Source organism: Cebus imitator, unplaced genomic scaffold (genome assembly GCF_001604975.1).
Source record: "Cebus imitator isolate Cc_AM_T3 unplaced genomic scaffold, Cebus_imitator-1.0 Scaffold58, whole genome shotgun sequence".
Classification (NCBI taxonomy): Eukaryota; Metazoa; Chordata; class Mammalia; order Primates; family Cebidae; genus Cebus; species Cebus imitator.
Genome location: NW_016107373.1, coordinates 46,812 through 65,023, shown reverse-complemented (window position 1 = coordinate 65,023; position 18,212 = coordinate 46,812). Strand labels below are relative to the sequence as shown.

The 18,212-nt window shown below is 45.0% G+C and overlaps 2 protein-coding genes across 7 annotated transcripts in view; both read right to left on the bottom strand.

Moving 5' to 3' along the window:
- The window catches only part of MTCH2 (mitochondrial carrier 2), a 27,652-nt gene extending 21,278 nt beyond the window's left edge, over positions 1 to 6,374 (bottom strand). For 2 of the 3 annotated variants that reach the window (XM_017529169.2, XM_017529170.2), the window contains exons 1-3: positions 6,090 to 6,374; positions 3,051 to 3,135; positions 2,788 to 2,894 (exon numbers count right to left, since the gene is read on the bottom strand). In XM_017529169.2, the coding sequence (XP_017384658.1) occupies positions 2,788 to 2,894; positions 3,051 to 3,135; positions 6,090 to 6,176 (279 nt within the window). In that variant the 5' untranslated portion in view covers positions 6,177 to 6,374. The remainder of the gene's footprint in view (positions 1 to 2,787; positions 2,895 to 3,050; positions 3,136 to 6,089) is intronic. The other variant, XM_017529171.2, reaches the window with a different exon arrangement.
- A 7,152-nt stretch (positions 6,375 to 13,526) lies between these two features.
- The window catches only part of AGBL2 (ATP/GTP binding protein like 2), a 49,028-nt gene continuing 44,342 nt past the window's right edge, over positions 13,527 to 18,212 (bottom strand). For 2 of the 4 annotated variants that reach the window (XM_037738772.1, XM_017529168.2), the window contains one exon: positions 17,079 to 17,842. In XM_037738772.1, coding sequence (XP_037594700.1) covers positions 17,669 to 17,842 — 174 coding nt within the window. In that variant the 3' untranslated portion in view covers positions 17,079 to 17,668. Of the gene's footprint in view, positions 13,549 to 13,592; positions 13,980 to 17,078; positions 17,843 to 18,212 lie in introns of those variants that run through there. The other 2 variants (XR_005200391.1, XM_017529167.2) reach the window with 2 other exon arrangements.

The window sequence follows — 18,212 nt, the reverse complement described above, 5'->3', positions numbered from 1 at the left end:
TTAGCTGGGCATGGTGGTGCGTGCCTGTAATCCCAGCTACTCAGGAGACTGAGGCAGGAGAATTGCCTGAACCCAGGAGGCGGAGGTTGCGGTGAGCCGAGATCGCGCCATTGCACTCTAGCCTGGGTAACATGAGTGAAACTCCATCTCAAAAAAAAAAATTAAATAAATAACAGGCTAAGAATAACAGGCTGGGACCGGGTGGCTCATGCCTATAACCCCAGCACTTTGGGAGGCCTAGACGGGTGGATCACCTGAAGTTGGGAGGTCGAGACCAGCCTGACCAACATGGAAAAACCCCATCTCTACTAAAAATACAAAATTAGCCAGAGGTGGTGGTGCATGCCTGTAATCCCAGCTACTCAGGGAGCTGAGGCAGGAGAATCACTTGAACCCGGCAGGAAGAGGTTGTGGTGAGCTGAGATCTCACCATTGTGTTCCAGCCTGGGCAACAAGGCAAGAGTGAAACTCTATAAAAAAAAAAAAAAAAAAAAAAAAAAAAAAAAAAAAAAAAAAGAATAGCAAAATGATTGAAGGGTTAATCAGATTGCATGTGAGGAACTGGCTAAAAAACCTCTTTAATTCAAACTTCCTTAATTCGGATCAATGAAGGATGAAGAAATATATATAAAATCCAAGCCAAATAGGTCATGAAATTGTTTTAACAAAATCATTATTTGCTCATCAGATGTTACAACATTAGAATTGGCCAGGCACAGTGGCTCAAGCCTGTAATTCCAGCACTTTCCGACGCTGAGGTGGGCGGATCACGAGGTCAGGAATATAGAGACGATCCTGGCTAACACGGTGAAACCCTGTCTCTACTAAAAATACAAAAAAGTACCCAGGCGTGGTGGCATGTGCCTATAATCCCAGATACTCAGAAGGCTGAGGCAGGAGAATTGCTTGAACCCAGGAGGCAGAGGTTGCAATGAGCCAAGATTGTGTCACTGCACTCCAGCCTGGGTGACAGAGAGAGATTCCATCTCAAACAATTATGCCTGGAGTGCAGGGCATAATCTCGGCTCATTGTAACCTCCATCTCCTGGGTTCAAGCCCTTCTCATGCCTCGGTCTCTTGGGTAGCTGGGGTTACAGGCATGTACCACTACACCTGGCTAATTTCTCTATTTTTACTAGAGATGGGATTTTGCCGCTTTGCCCAGGCTGTCCTCAAACTCCTGGCCTCAAATGATCCACTAGCATTGGCCTCCCATATTGCTGGGGTTACAGGCATGAGCCACTGCACCCCACCTTGCCTTCTTTATATATATATATATATATATATATATATATATATATATATATTTTTTTTTTTTTTTTCCAAATAAAGTCTCACTACGTTGCTAAATGTGGTCTTGAACTCCTGGGCTCAAGCCATCCTCTCATGTTGGTCATCTCTCAAAGTACTGGGATTACAGAGGTGAGCCACTATGCCTGGCCTTGCAGTCTTAAAGTACCACAGACAAAGCTGAAGTTTCACCTCTCATCCCTCCCTTTTCCCACAAGTAACCTACCATGCCTCCATGTACAGTTTGGTGAGGCTTTTTAAAAAACTATAAACATTTATGTAATATAATGCACAGAATAGTGTGCAAAACACAATTGTACAATGTAAGAAATAATTAAAAGACAAACATCCATGTAGTCATGATCTAGGTCAAGGAAAATCCTTTTTTTTCCCCTAGACAAAATCTCACTCTGTCACCCAGGCTGGAGTGCAGTGAGGCAATCCCAGTTTACCATACCCTTGACCTATGGGGCTCAAGTGATTCTTTCCCCTCTGCTTCCTGAGTAGCAGGAACCACAGGAATGTAACACCACACTTGGCTAGTGTTTCGGTTTTTTAAAATTTTTGTAGAGGAGGTTTCACTATGTTGCCCAGGCTGGTCTCAAACTCCTGGCTCAAGCAGCCCTCCAGCCTCAGCCTCCAAGAGTGCTGAGATGACAGGCATGAGCCACCAGATCCAGCCAAGGAAAATCATTGTCATCCCAGACATGTGGTTCCTCCTCTCCATCTCCCCATAAATAACCACTACCCTGAATTTTATGTTTACTTTGCTATATTCTGTTTTTGATTTTGGGGACGGAGTTTCGTTCTTGTCGCCAAGGCTGGAGTGCAATGGCACCATCTCGGCTCACTGCAACCTCCATCTCCCGGGTTCAAACGATTCTCCTACCCCAGCCTCCCAAGGAGCTGGGGTTACAGGAATGTGCAACCACATCTGGCTAATTTTTTTGTATCATTAATAGAGACAGGGTTTCACCATGTTGGCCAGGCTGATCTCGAACTACTGACCTCAGGTGATCCACCTGCCTCAGCCTCCCAAAGTGCCGAGATTACGGGAGTGAGCCACCACACCTGGCCTATTATATTCTTTTGTAAAAAAATACAAGTTTTTAATAAAAAATATGTTACCAGGGTAACACAAGAAATAAAAGGAAAATAGCTTCGGGAAAGAAAAATGTATGTTTTAGTCAGCTTCCTTCTTCTTTCAAAGAAACAGAGCTGTATAGGTGACCAAATAAGTGTATGTATTTAATTTCCACTCCGAATGACTGGGTCAGAAGAGGAAGGTATGTAGATCAAAATAAAATACTTCTTTTTAAAGGAATTTCCCTTGCTTCCCAGGAAAGAAGAAAAGATATTTCAAGAAAATGTTTTCTAAGAGGAAGAAAGGACAGGGTTATAAGCCTATCTTTTAAATTGCTCTTGATAGGTACAGAACAAACTGTGCCTAACAGGTAAGCAAAATCTATGAGAAGATCGACTGAATTTTCCTCTTACCTGTAAGACTTTACCGTGGACCACAGTTCCAAGGACTCCCGAACACAGTCTTGGAGTTAAGCCTGTGAACAACCCACGCCTCCCATCGATACTGGCAATGTGCTGAGCTAAGAACACAAGTCAGAGATGTAGTCAAGTTCTAGTCAAGAGAAATGGATGTACTACAATTTCAAACAAGCTTTCTATATATTTTCTTTCAGTAACAATTCTGCCTATCACAGTCCTCAATATCATCCAAACCCAAATAAATCAAACACACTTACCATAACAAAAGAGACCAGGAAGCTGACACACTTGCCGCCCAAAAATATTTCGTCCTATTGTTGGAGGAAGAGGCTCATATCCCACCTTTAAAAACAATGGAATATATCAATATTAAGCAATATTTCCAGAAAAGTCCTGCTTGCAGGGTCTCAAATAAAGAACAAAATTTGGGTTATAATTTTTAAACACAAGTAAAGATGCAGCCTATGTTTTCCAAGGCAATGATGAAGTATCATTCTTGTAGGTTTTTCTTCTGTTCGTTAATACTGAGTTCAATAAACTCCAAGTTTTGTTTTGGTTCAAATTCTATGAAGTAAATCATATAGCTGAGATAGGTTAATATCAAACTGAAAATAAAAGAAGGGAACTTTTGTGTTAGGAAAGCTACTGTTTAGTAAGGAGGCGGAAAAATACTTTCTAAATAAAATCTAAGGCATATTTTATATTTGAACGAAATGAGAAGACATCCGCTACGCCAGCATCAACTGCATATTTGGCTACCTACACAGAACACTCAAAACGGCAAATGCAGATACAGCTGGATAATTCACTTAGCAAAGAATTACAAGATAACTTCATGTTAGAAGAACAGGCTGTCAGTGGCTCATGCCTGTAATCCCTGCACTTCAGGAGGCCAAGGCAGGTGGATCACCTGAGGTCAGGAGTTCAAGACCAGCCTGGCCAACATGGTGAAACTCTGTCTCTATTAAAAATACAAAAATTAGCGGGGTGTGGTGGCAGGTGCCCGTAATCTCAGCCACTCGGGAGGATGAGGCAGGAGAATCACTTGAACCCCAGAGGCAGGTTGCAGCGAGCCAAGATTGCACCATTGCACTCCAACCCAGGCTAACAGCAGCGAGACTCCATCTCAAAACAAACAAAAACAAAAACAAAACAAAACAAAGGCTGCCATTAACAGCTAATGAAGGTCATTTTATACAGTTAATGATTACCATGGTCTTTGTACAACACACTCAGTATTTTTAATACTACACATACTTGAGAGAATAAACACTGTAGGACATAGTTTTGATGACAGTTCTGACTCTTAGCCTGTCCTGGCATGGTGGCTCATGCATGTAATCCCAGCACTTTGGGAGGCCAAGGTGGGTGGATCACCTGAGGTCAGGAGTTCGAGACCAGCCTGGCCAACATAGTGAAACTCCATCTCTATTAAAAATGCAAAAATTAGCTAGGTGTGGTGGCAGGCACCTGGTAATCCCAGCTACTCAGGAGGCTGAGGCAGGAGAATCACTTAAACCTGGGAGGCGGAGGTTGCAGGGAGCAGAGATTGTGCCATTGCACTCCAGACAAGAGTGAAACTCCATATCAAAAATAAACAAATAAATAACTCCTGCCTGAGCTCTCTGAAAGTGCTACCAAGTAACTAGTTTTATTTTTATTTATTTACTGATTTATTTTTTAGAAACTGAGTTTCCAAAAAACTCTTTTTGGCTCACTGTAACCTCCGCCTGCTGGGTTCAAGTAATTCTTGTGCCTCAGCCTCCCAAGTAGCTAGGATTACAGGTGTCCGCCACCACACCCAGCTGATTTTTGTATTTTCAGTAGAGGCAGGGTTTCGCCATGTTGGCCTGGCTGGTCTTGAACTCCTCACCTTAAGTGATCCGCCTGCCTCAGGTGCCCAAAGTGTTGGGATTACAGGCATGAGCCACCATGCCTGGCCCAAGTATCTACTTTTAAAACTGACTATTTGGGAATTTCACCAAAACTCCTGAGCTACTTGGCAATACACAGAAGTTATGAAATCAGAATTGAGGATATTGAAAAGTTTTTGAGGCAAGAGCTCTGAACATCTCTAGAAAACCCCATCTCCCAGAGAGGTATTGAGTAGTGGATTCCAACTAGATATACTGAAACATGCTGTCATCTCAGATGCTATCTAGTTCCAAATTTGCCAATTCTGTTTTAGATGTCACAGTACATTCTAATCAGTCTTTGTTTTAGGTGCAAATAATTTATTTACAATAGCCTTTGACATATGGAATCTGAATTCACAGGGGTCTATTGAGCAAGAAATAATTAGGATTCCGAACAACTCAAGAGTAAGAAACGTGGCCCTCTTTAGTGTCTTGCCTATGTTTTACAGAAAAGTAGACAGTGAGGACAGGGGTTCTAAAAACTGTTCCATTCCTAGGCACAGTGCAGGAGGTAATTATGTCAACTCTCAATAAAGTATTTTTAAAAATGACCTGCCCATTACAGGACTATTCAGAAAAGGAACTGGAAACACTATCACCTGGCTTACCTGCATGTGAATATATAATACCATGTAAGAATTATTTGACACTAGATTAGAAACTAACTCCCATGTTTAACTCGCTAAAACTCAGCTTAACTAATTTCCAGCTCTGACAAATGTGATTTTCATTGTCAGGAGCCACATGGGGTGCTGCTGGAAAGCGCTCAATGCATCCTTCCGAAAACTGACAGCGCAATCCCTTCATTAACACTTCTGAATGAGCGCCTTGTGTTTCTCTGGATATCTGGTGCGAAAACCTCGGAACAGAGGAGCAGTAGTAACAGTAGCATAAAAATTTAAAAAAAAAAGGAATAAAAAATAAAATGTTGGTTCCCACCTAACTTCACATTTGTCTTCAACTGAACATTTCATGTCCTGCGTCTGAGATTTTGGGGGGAGTGGTGAATGTGAATTTCAGAGGGGCGAGAGGGAGGGTTCGGAAGACCTCGGTGGCGACCAGCCAGGATCCACCTCAGGGAAGAAGAACCAAAGTTCAGAGGATCCGCCGTGCAGGGCAGGGCAGAGCATAGTGGCGGTTGGCTAAAGGGAGGAATGGGCCTCAACGCGAGGCGGGGAGGCAAGAGTTCGGCGAGGCCCCCGAGCGGGGCCACAGGACGGAGGAAGCTGTCCCTGCGGGGAGGGAAAGGGCAGCGGAGGAGTAGCAGCAGCATCCCGGGAGAATGAAGGGCCCGCAAGGCTGAGGCCGATCCTCAGGCGCCCTGAGCAGCGGCGACCCAACGGGGCGCCGGGCGGGGAAGGGAGCGGCGACGCCTCATACCTGGATGAGCACTTTCACGTACATGAGCGGCTGGGACAGGATGGTGAGACCGGAGCCCAGGAGCACCTGACTGGCCGCGTCCGCCATGATGGCACCCGCGGACGGACAGACAGACGGAGCCACCAAGCGACCCGGTGAGCCGGTCCGGGGTCACGTGCCAGGGCCGCCGGTTTCACTGGCCCGCCCACGGCGAGCGCGCACGCACGCACCAGCGCGCGCCTCCCCGCCCAGTTCCCGCCCTCTGCCCAGCCCCGAGAAACGGCAGGCGCTCGCGACGGGGCGCTGGGGTCGGGGCGGGGCTTATGGGACGGAGGCGCATGCGTTCTGCCGGGGGCTCGTTCTTCGCCAGAAATGACGGTTTCTCTTGCACATGCGCTGTCCCCAAGTGTCCGGAAACAGAATGGGAGTGGCAGTGGGGGAGTGTGACCCTGACGGCAAAGGCAAGGTCAGAGGACTGAAAAGAATTGAAAAGGATTCTTCGTTATGCTTCATCTCTGCACTTGCCCTTTGGGCATCATCAACATAGGGTTCAAAGGATATTCGGCATCAGAGCCCTAACAGTCTAGTGGCTGTCTGACAGCGAATCATGAATCCTCTAACGAGTTGCTCTTCATTATTTGTTTAATTAATGTTATCTTCTCAGAAAAATCTTCTCTGACCATTCTAAAATTCTAAAATCACCTCCCCCTTCTTTTCTCTTTTTTTTTTTTTTTTGAGACGGAGCCTTGCCCTGCCACCCAGGCTGGAGTGTAGTAAGTGTTGATCTCCGCTCACTGCAACCTCCACCTCCCAGGTTCTAGCGATTCTCCTGCCTCAGCCTCCCGAGTAGCTGGCATTATAGACGTGCGCCACCACACCCAATTAATTTTTGTATGTTTAGTAGAGATGGGGTTTCGCCATGTTGGCCAGGCTGGTCTCGAACTCCTGACCTTGTGATGTGCCCACCTTGGCCTCCCAAAGTGCTTGGGATTACAGGCTTGAGCCACCACACCCAGCCAGCTCCCCCTTATTTTCTCCCATATCACCCTGCTCCATAGCATTATCACTGAAATTATGTCTCCTCCACTGGAATGGAAACTCCATGAGTTCAGGAACCATGACAGCTTTTGTTCACGGTTGAGTTTTCAATGTCCAGCACATACGAGATGCTCAATAAATATTGCACAAGCAAACAAATAATTCAGTGCTTTCCAGTATACAGGCTATCAGAGGCAAAAATGAAAAAGGCATTTTCCCTGCTCCTTCACAGCCCCAGCTCACATGTTCTAATTATTTATTTTATTAATTATTATTATTTTCAGATGGAGTTTCATTCTGTCACCAGGCTGGAGAGCAGTGGCACAATCTTGGCTCACTGCAACCTGACTCCCTGGTTCAAGCAATTCTCCTGCCTCAGGCTCCTGAATAGCTGGGATTATAGGTGCACACCACCATGCCCAGCTAATTTTTATATTTTTAGTGGAGACAGGGTTTCACCATATTGGCCAGGACAGTCTTGATCTCCTGACCTCATGATCTGCCCACCTCAGCCCCCCAAAGTGCTGGGATTATAGGCATGAGCCATCGCGCCCGGTCCCAGCTCAAGCGTTCTATCAAACATTTGGTGAATCAGAGCTTGGAGCTGAGTGAAGTACTACTGGGAAAAGACTTGGATTTGCACGCTGACTTTTCCACTGCATTTCTTTGTCATTTTAACCTCTTTGACTTCCAGTTTTTGTATCTAAATCTAACACTACTTACTATGTACCTCTCAGGGTTATTATGAGCATTAAGTGAAATTGTACATAGGAAAAGATTTTTTTAAAAAACTATATTGGCCTGGTGCGGTGGATCACACCTGTAATCCCAGCACTTTTGGAGGCCAAGGCAGGTGGATCACCTGAGATCAGGAGTTCAAGACCAGCCTAACCAAAAAGGTGAAACCCTGTCTCTACTAAAAATACAAAAATTAGCTGGACATGGTGTTGGGTGTCTGTAATAGCAACTACTTGGGAGGCTGAGGCAGGACAATTGCTTGAACCCGGGAGGTGGAGGTTGCAGTGAGCCAAGATCACGCCACTGCACTCCAGCCTGGGTGACAGAACAAGACTTCATCTCAAAAATAAATAAGTAAAACCAGCATTTGTAATTTTTTTTTTGTATCTGTATTTTTATCTGGGATTACAGATGCCTGCCACCATGCCTGACTAATATTTCGTATTTTTAGTAGAAATAGTGTTTTGCCATGTTGGCCAGGCTGGTCTCGAACTCCTGACTGCAGGTGATCCACTTGCTTCAGCCTCCCAAAGTGCTAGGATTACAGGTGTGAGCCACTGTGCCTGGTCCAGATGCTGGTTTTAATTAATATTGTCCTATACTCAGCACAGTGCCAGGTGATACTAGGAGTCAGTTTATACAGCAGAAGGTGCATGGGTTTTGAGGCCCAATGGACCTGATCCAAATTCCACCTCTGCCAGTTATTAACTGTGTGTCCTGAGGCAAAGCACATTACCACTTTGAACCTTAGACAAATATGTGTAGTAATGTATACTTCACAATGTTCCTGTCAGGAAATAACATGCCTACGCGAGCCAGCACACACACACACATACACATGCACAATATCAAATGATAGCCTTAAAGTTATAAGAAACAGCCAGGCATGGTGGCTCACGCCTGTAATCCCAGCATTTTGGGAGGCTGAGGCGGGCAGATCACCTGAGGTCAGAGTTCAAGACCAGCCTGACCAACATGGAGAAACCACGTCTCTACTAAAAATACAAAAATTGGCTGGGCGTGGTGGTGCATGCCTGTAATCTCAGCTACTCAGAGGCTGAGTCAGGAGAATCGCTTGAACCCGGGAGGCGGAAGTTGCAGTAAGCCAAGATCATGCCATTGCACTCCAGCCTGGACAACAAGACTAAAACTCCATCTCAAAAAAAAAAAAAAAAAAAGTTGTAAGAAATAAGTTGCCTCTAACTGAATCTAGAAACATAAAGCTGAGCCAGAGAGACTATTTAGCAAGGGGATTTTTTTTTTTTTCTGAGATTGAGTCTTGCTCTGTCACCTAGGTTGGAGTGCAGTGGCACGATCTCAGCTCACTCCTCTGTTGCACAAGCTGGCGTGCAGTGGCACGATCTTGGCTCACTGCAACTTCTGCCTCCCAGGTTCCAGCGATTCTCTTGCCTCAGCCTCCTGAATAGCTGGAATTGGTGTGGGCATCACACCCAGCTAATTTTTGTATTTGTAGTAGAGATGGGGTTTCACTATATTGTCCAGGCTGGTCTCGAACTCCTGACTTCGTGATCCGCCACAGCACCTGGCCTCAGATTTGATTTTTAATTAGGGTCACCTTAGCCACTCTATCAAAGAAAGGCCAGGGTTAGCAAAACTGGAAGCTGGGAGACCAAATTTAATAGTTTAGGAAAACAGGCTGGGCGAGGTAGCACACACTTGTAGTCCCAGCTACTCGGGAGGCTGAGGCAGGAGAATCAGTTGAACCTGGGACGTGGAGGTTGCAGTGAGCCGAGATCAGGCTACTGCCCTCCAGCCTGGGTGACAGCATGAGACTGTCTTAAAAAAAAATAAAAGTTTAGGAGAGCTGGGCGCAGTGGCTCACGCCTGTAATCCCAGCACTCTAGGAGGCCGAGGTGGGCGGATCATGAGGTCAAGATATCGAGACCATCCTGTCCAACATGGTGAAACCCTGTCTCTACTAAAAAATACAAAAATTAGCTGGATGTGGTGGCGCGCGCCTGTAGTCCCAGCTACTTGGGAGGCTGAGGCAGGACCATTGCTTGAACCTGGGAGGCGGAGGCTGCAGTGAGCTGAGCTTGCACCACTGCACTCCAGCCTGACACCTGGCGACAGAACGAGACTCTGTCTTAAAAAAATATATTTATTATATATTTTGGGTAATTTAGGAAGAAATATAATGAAAGGAAGGGAAAGAGAGAAAGCAAATACTAATCAAAAGAAAGCAAGCTAGAAAGGCTATACTACTACCAGCCAAACTAGACTAAGAAGTAGTACTAGAAGATAGAAGGGGTCAATATATCATGATAAAATGCCTGATTCACCAGGAAAATCTAGCAGTTCTAAATCTGTGAACACCTTGTGAATAGACTACAAAATATACAAAGAAAACACTGACAGAATTGGATAGAGAAATTGAGAACTCTGTTGTCCAAGAGGGAGATTAATTTCTGCTGATTGATACGTCACAGACAAAAGGTTAGGCAAGATGGAGATTTGAATTTATTAAACTCATAGAGCCAGGGAATATGTCCTTCAATTAGAACATGTGGGAAAAAAAAAGGGAAAAACAAGAAAACACAGACTATGTCCTTCAAGAACACATGGAATAGTCACAAAAATCTGATCACATTCCAGGCTATAGGGCAAATCTTATTAAATTTTAAAGAATTTATTTCATATAGACCATTTGGGCAATTGAGCTAGAAATAAATATGTATTTATTAAAGGTCTATGTTTGAAAAATTTTAAATATTTAATGATCCATAGGTCAAAGAAGAAATCGGAAAGGAAATGTTAAAGCATCCCAAATGGAACAATTAAAAATATCAGTCAAAACTTGGGTGAACTTCTGGGCATGGTGGCTCATGCCTGTAATTCCAGCACGTTGGCAGGTTGAGGTGGGTGGATCACCTGAGGTCAGGAGTTTAAGACCAGCCTGGCTGACATGCTGAAACCCCAACTCTACTAAAAATACAAAAATTAGCCAGGTGTGGTGGCATGCACCTGTAATCCCAGCTACTCGGGAGGCTGAGGCAGGAGAATCGCTTGAACCCGGGAGGCGGAGGTTGCAGTGAGCTGAGACTGCGCCACTGCACTCCAACCTGGGAAACAGAGTGAGACTGTCTCAAAAAAAAAATTTTTTTTTTAGAGATAGGGTCTAGCTATGTTACCCTGGCTGGTCTGAACTCCTGGCCTCCCAAAGTGTTGGAATTACAGGTGTGAGCCACCACACCCAGTCAAGTCCATCTCAGTTTGGACCAGCCCCATTTTTTCTTCTTAAAAAAAAAAGAAAAAAAATTTGAGACAGAGTATTGCTCTGTTGCCCAGGCTGGAGTGCAATGGCGCGATCTCAGCTCACCGCAACCTCTACCTCCCAGGTTTAAGCGATTCTCCTACCTCAGTCGTCTGAGTAGCTGGGATTAGAGGCATACGCCACCATGCCCAGGTAATTTTGTATTTTTAGTATTGACAGGGTTTCTCCATGTTGGTCATGCTGGTCTCAAACTCCTGACCTCAGGCTGTCAGGCCCCCTTGGCCTCCAAAAGTGCTGGGACTACAGGCGTGAGCTACCGTGCTCAGCGTGTATATTCTTTCTTTAAATATGGGGGAAGCTTGGCATATTTTGAGGCTACAGCAAAGTTGCTGGTAGAGAGGGAGAAAGACAAGAGGGGATAAAGCAATGCAGAAAGTTTGGGAGGATAAAGTAGAGAGACTGAATTGAAGCATAAGGTGGAGAGATTAGCCTTAAACCCAAAGTTAGGCACTTTTCTTTCTCCAAGAACAAGGAAAAGAAGCCAGGCACAGTGGCTCACACCTGTAATCCTAGCACTTTGGGAGGCTGAGGTAGGTGGACCACTTGAGGTTAGTAGTTCAAGATCAGTCTGGCCAACGCGATAAAAACCTCTCTACAAAATATACAAAAATTAGCCGGATGTGGTGGCACATGCCTTAATCCCACCTATTTGGGAGGCTGAGGCACGAGAATCACTTGAACCTGGGAGGTAGAAGATGCAGTGAGCCCAGGTGGTGCCATTGCACTCCAGCCTGGGAGACACAGCAAGACTCTCAAAAAAACAGAACAAAGGAAAGAAGTAAGGGTGGACAGGAGTGATGCCAGCTCACCACTTCCGAGTTCTTTCTGTGTGTATCACTTGAACCTGGGAGCACTCTACTAAGGGCATTATGTACATTTTCTGAAACTGAATCTTTGAGAGGGAACTTGCCTAAGGTCATAAAGCTATGGATTCAGCCTTGGAATCCAAGCATCCTGATGCCAGAGTCTAGATTCTTTATGGTAGGATGTTCCTTATTTTGGTTTTGTCTGACTTTTTTTCTTTTCCTTTTCTTTTTTNAGCTAGAGTCTCGCTCTGCCACCCAGGCTGGAGTGTTGTGGTGCAATCTTGGCTCACTGCAATCTCTGCCTCCTGGATTCAAGCACTTCTTCTGCCTCATCCTTCTGAGCGGCTGGGACTACAGGCGCACGCCACCACACCTGGCTAATTTTTTTGTATTTTTCGTAGAGACAGGGTTTCACCATATTGGCCAGGCTGGTCTCGAATTCCTGACCTCATGATCTGCCCACCTCAGCCTCCCAAAATGCTGGGATTACAGGCATGAGCCACTGTGCCCCGCCTGATTTTTTTTTAGATTCAAGGTATGCATTTCCAACCAGACTACTACTTAAGTGATGTGTTCATCTCAGGCTTTACATCAGAAGGCACAGAATCAATCACATGGTTAAGGCAGTGTCCAGTTGCCCCATTAAATAGTCACTGCTTTTTCCCTTCCAACTAATAAGCAATCTGAGTGGAGACACTTTAAAACCATGCAAATATCTTGCTCCTAAATTCCTAATTTTTGCATGCATAGGTACTTCTTGCCTGATCCATTTTACTACAGTAATTGCAAAATAATGAATTCCCAATTGCAGCACTCCTTCTACATTCACTCCTGACCTCAGCTTCACTCTTCCTAAACAGGAGCCCTCTTCCTCCCTCTCTCATTGATAGGAACTCAGGATTCCAAATTTTTCCAATGGGTTATAATTTATTAATGTCCTTAATCATTTGTTGCCTCATATCCCAGATTTGGCCAGTGGGAGCTCCTTCAGGTTGGTTCCTTTATCCCGTGACATGCCTCCAGTAGTTTACTTTTTGACATAACACAATGTTTCAGGCTCCTCATCTCATATCTTCATTGCCCCAATGAACCCTGATTCCTTTTAGTGAGGAATGTATTAGAGACCAAGTTCTCAGTGCAAAATGTACTGATTGCTAATGGGGTATATTTGATTTTAGGCCTTTTTAGCAGACAGAGCTGAATAGACATGCACACATTACCTACATATATGAATATGCATACACACATGCACATATATACTTGTGCATACATACATGTGTATGTTCAGACATATACCTGTTTTAGAAATCATGAGTTCTGGCCAGGTGTGGTGGCTCACACCTACAATCCCAGCACTTTGGGAGGCTGAAGCAGGTGGATTATCTAAGGTCAGGAGTTTGAGACCAGCCTGGATAACACAATGAATCCCCATCTCTACTAAAAATACCAAAAAAAGTTAGCCTGGCGTGGTGGCAGGCACCTGTAATCCCAGCTACTTGGGAGACCGAGGCAGGAGAATCACTTGAACCTGGGAGGCAGAGGTAGCAGTAAGCCGAGATAATGCCACCGCACTTCAGCCTGGGCAACAAGAGCAAAACTCTGTCTCAAAGAAAGAAAGAAAGAAAGAAAGAAAGAAATCATGAGTTATTGGGTTTTAACAATATCAACACATTTATTCATTTGCTCAAGCACATAATACATCTAAAATAGTTTCAGAATTGATTTGCCAATGCTATTACATAAAGAAACCTACCAAAGAGAGTTCACAATTTGTTTGCAGTTATCTTCCTACCCCTGCCTCACGGGAGCCTTGCTTCTGAACCACTCTCAACGAATATAGCTGTTTGCTGGGAGGAAGGTAGCAGCAGAGAGGGAGCATAGGACTGGAATGGAGGCATGCAATAGCCATGGAGGGGGAAAGGTACAGGAACCTCAGTTTCAGAAGCAGAAGGTAAGTTTCCAAGGCTGGAGAAGATATTGTGTGCTGGCCCAGGTCCACTCGATAGCATGTTTTCCTGCAGCCATCTTGGCAGCCTATGTATAGCAGAGAAGACAGATGGCTGGGATGGCTGGCTGATCCAAAGTTGGGGAACTACCAGGTGGATGTGGCAGAAGGACAGAGGGTAAGGACACTGGGGTGCTGGCAAGAGAGTGGTTGACGTCATGAACCCTGGAGTCTGGGCTGAATTGGGGAAGAAATGAAGCCAAGAGAAAGAGGAATGACTGGACCTGTGAAGTGGTTTATTCATGTGATTTCTGGTCACTAAATCCAATAATCTAGGAATAGGCAGTTCAGGGAGCTATGAAGAGAGATGGCTTGTATCAAAATTGGTTAGTGACAGATGAGAGGAACTGTACCCAGAGCAACCAAAGAGATCGTGTTTCCGCAAAGACCAGAGATTGAGGGAGAGAAGACCTCGCTGGTACAGGCTGGAGAGGGAAACTGTTTAAAGCACATTATTGCAATGTATGATCAATAGCTAAGAGTAGTGTTCAAATGAAGGGAACTTAGAGATCATTTCACCTGGACAGGCACTCACTTTATTTTTTTGGGGGGGACAGAGTCTCACACTGTAGCCCAGGCTGGAGTGAAGTGGTGTGATCTCGGCTCATTGCAGTCTCCACCTCCTGGGTTCAAGCAATTCTCCTGTCTCAGCCTCCCAAGTAGCTGGGACTACAGGCGTGTGCCACCACGCCCAGCTAATTTTTTTTGTATTTTTGGTAGAGACAGGGTTTCACCATTGTTGGCCAAGATGGTCTTGATCTCCTGACCTTGTGAGCCACCCACCTCTGTCTTCCAAAGTGCTGGGATTGCAAGCGTAAGCCACCGCACCTGGCCCAGCACTTCACTGGGAAATGAAGTAAAAGGTCAGGAAGTAAAAGTCCTGACCTTACTTAAGGACTAAGTAAGGTTGCCCAAGAGTTGTTAAGCAACTGCCCCATGCCTCCCTGACTCCAGCCTGCGTGGGATTCAAACTCAGGTGTTCTAAATCCCATGCTGGTGGCTCTTTAACCCACTACAATGTTCTGAGCCTACCAAAATGTCTGACTGGTTTGTTTTGCCTACTAGTCTTTGTTCTCCATCCAGATTTTTTTTTTTTTTTTGAGACGGAGTTTCACTCATGTTACCCAGGCTGGAGTGCAATAGCGCGATCTCGGCTCACCGCAACCTCCGCCTCCTGGGTTCAGGCAATTCTCCTGCCTCAGCCTCCTGAGTAGCTGGGATTACAGGCATGCACCACCATGCCCAGCTAATTTTTTTTTTTTGTATTTTTAGTAGAGACGGGGTTTCACCATGTTGACCAGGATGGTCTCGATCTCTTGACCTCGTGATCCACTTGCCTTGGCCTCCCACAGTGCTGGGATTACAGGCTTGAGCCACCGTGCCCGGCCTCCATCCAGATTTTAAGCACAGGGGCAGGAGTGAAATCTTATGCATCAGTGCATTCTCCATAGTTCCTAAGTCAGTCACTGCTCAATGCATCTTTTTCTTTTCTTTTTTTTTTTAAAGACAGAGTCTTACTCTGTCACCCAGGCTGGAGTACAGTGGTATGATCTCAGCTCACTGCAACTTCTTTTTTTTTTTTTTTGAGACAGAGTCTTGCTCTGTCTCCAGGCGCTAGGCTGGAGTGCAGTGGTGCAATCTCAGCTCACTGCAATCTCCACCTCCTGGGTTCAAGCAATTCTCCTGCTTCAGCCTCCCAAGTAGCTGGGACTACAGGTGCGCGCCACCACGCCCAGCTAATTTTGTTTGTATTTTTTAGTAGAGATGGGGTTTCACCATGTTGGACAGGATGGTCTCGATCTCTTGACCTCGTGATCCGCCCACCTCGGCCTCCCAAAGTGCTGGGATTACAGGCATGAGCCACCACGCCCGGCCAAGCTCACTGCAACTTCTGCCTCCTGAGCCAAAGCGATCCTCCCACCCCGGCCTCCAGGGTAGCTGGGACTACAGGCATGTGCCACCATACCCAGCTAATTTATGTATTTTTTTTTTGTTGTTAGAGACAGGGTTTCACCACATTGCCCAGGCTGGTCTCATATTCCTGGGCTCAAGGGATCTACCTGCCTCAGCCCCACAAAGTGCTGGGATTACAGGCATGAGCCACCATCCTGGCCTATCTCAGTTTCAAGAGGTGTTGTCAGCTCTCCAAAAAGATATGCTGCCACCAGATGGTGATAGGACCTTCCTTAGGCCCTGTGGTCCAAAGAGTAAGGCTTCTTAAGAAACCATGTTCACAGGCCTGGCGGCTCACTGCAACCAATGCCTCCCGGGTCCAAGCTATTCTCCTGCCTCAGCCTCCTGAGTAGCTGGGATTACAGGCACATGCCACCATGTCCCGCTAATTTTTGTATTTCAGTAGAGACAGGGTTTTGCCATGTAGGGCAGGCTGGTTTTGAACTCCTGGCCTCAAGGGATCCATCCGCCTCGGCCTCCCAAAGGCATGAGCCACCGCACCTGGCTGAATTTCTGAACAACTTTCAAACAAGGTTTGCTTTTGGGATTTGTCTTTTAAGAATATCCTTTTAGGGATAATAAGTGGAGCTTTGGCTGCTTTCTGGATAATTAAAATGCTGACTAATAGTTTTAGGAAGTAAGGTGTGGCATTGAAGAAGGCCATTTGCAAACTCCCTATGTAAAGAGCATGGGCTGACATTCCCCTTAAAAAGACTCACCCATTGAGGGTAGCTGCATCTAGGAACTCTCTGTACTCTCTGCTCATTTCTCTGTAAATCTAAAACTGTTCTAAAATACTTTTTAAATACTCAAACACTAGGATTGCAATAAAATTTGTGTTGTCATGTGGTTCTAATCACTAGTAATCCAGGTGGCTGGAAGTTTAAAAGTGATAATGAAAAATGTGCTAGAAAACTTTCAATCCCATGTGATAGAAAACCTGGCATGAGCTGGAGTGACCCTCCTCTAAATGACTCCAGTGTGTTGACATGACAGGCTGTAGCTGGCTCACTATGCTTGGTGCTCAGGAGGGACTATTGGAAAGAAAATGTGGATATAAAATATCTGTTCATATAAAATTATGCAGTTAACCAATCAAAGGAAACAACTGGTTAGAGAGAAAGAATTTTCTTTTTTTTTTTTTTGCTCACCTTCAACTGTCTTGATAGAGTTAGAGAGAGAAAGAATTTTAATCAGCAGGTTAAAAAATTTACAAAACCTTGAACATAAGATATGCAACATGAAATTCTGGGTAATACATGCATTGGTATTTCCATGTGGGAATACCTCATTCTGAGCAAACCTGACATACAGCAGTCAGACTGACCATTCATCACTGGAAAGCTTTGACACAAGACTTTTTTTTTTTTTTTTTATATAGCACTTTCTGAAAATGTGTTTAACACAGAGTTTGATTTTTAAAAATTGATTTACACATAATTTTAGAAAGAATATCTATTGGTTAAAATGAGGAATATCTGTGCTGCCATGAGGTGTGCCATGAGAGCACACTTCAATTCCTGATAAAGCATTTTTACACATCATAATGAAATTTCATTTTATGAAAAAACAGTTAAATTCATGAGGTATGCATCTTGATCACAACACAGAGTGTAGGTACAAAGTGTCAGGTCAGTGCATGATGAGTACACAACACAGTACACCGCCAGGAAATGCAGTTCCCAATCACACATCCCTCCCATTACAAAATGTGTCTAATCTGCAACACCCCGAAAAGTGCTTGTGTGGCATAGCCCAGGCTCACCTACGGGTATGTGTGTATGTGCAAGGATGGGTATGCCGCCATGGCCACACAGCCTCTCTTTGTGGCAGGATATCTGCTCCTTGGCCAGTTTGGCTTCACACCTAGAGCTGGCTCCTGGCTGCAGTTTATGGTTCTCTTTGGAGAGCACGATACTGTAAAGCCTGGCTTCTTATTCTGTGCAAACAAGATTTTTAAAAAGTTGAATTTGCTTTATTTCGCCATTTCTAAAGATGTAGTTAGGTTTGGGATTGGCTTTACAAGGAGTTGGTGAGAAGCATTTGCATTTCTTCCCTAAATATTAAAGTAGTTGACACTATTATAGAACAGAGGTGAACTGAGCATTTGTCCTGATCCTCAGCCAAATCACAGTCAACATGAGCAACATTTTTTTTTTTTTTTTTAAGATGGAGTCTTGCTCTGTAACCCAGGCTGGAGTGCAATGGTGCAATCTCAGTTCACTGCAATCTCCGCCTCCTGGGTTCAAGCAATTCTCCTGCCTCAGCCTCCTGGGTAGCTGGGACTACAGGCATTTGCCACCATGCCT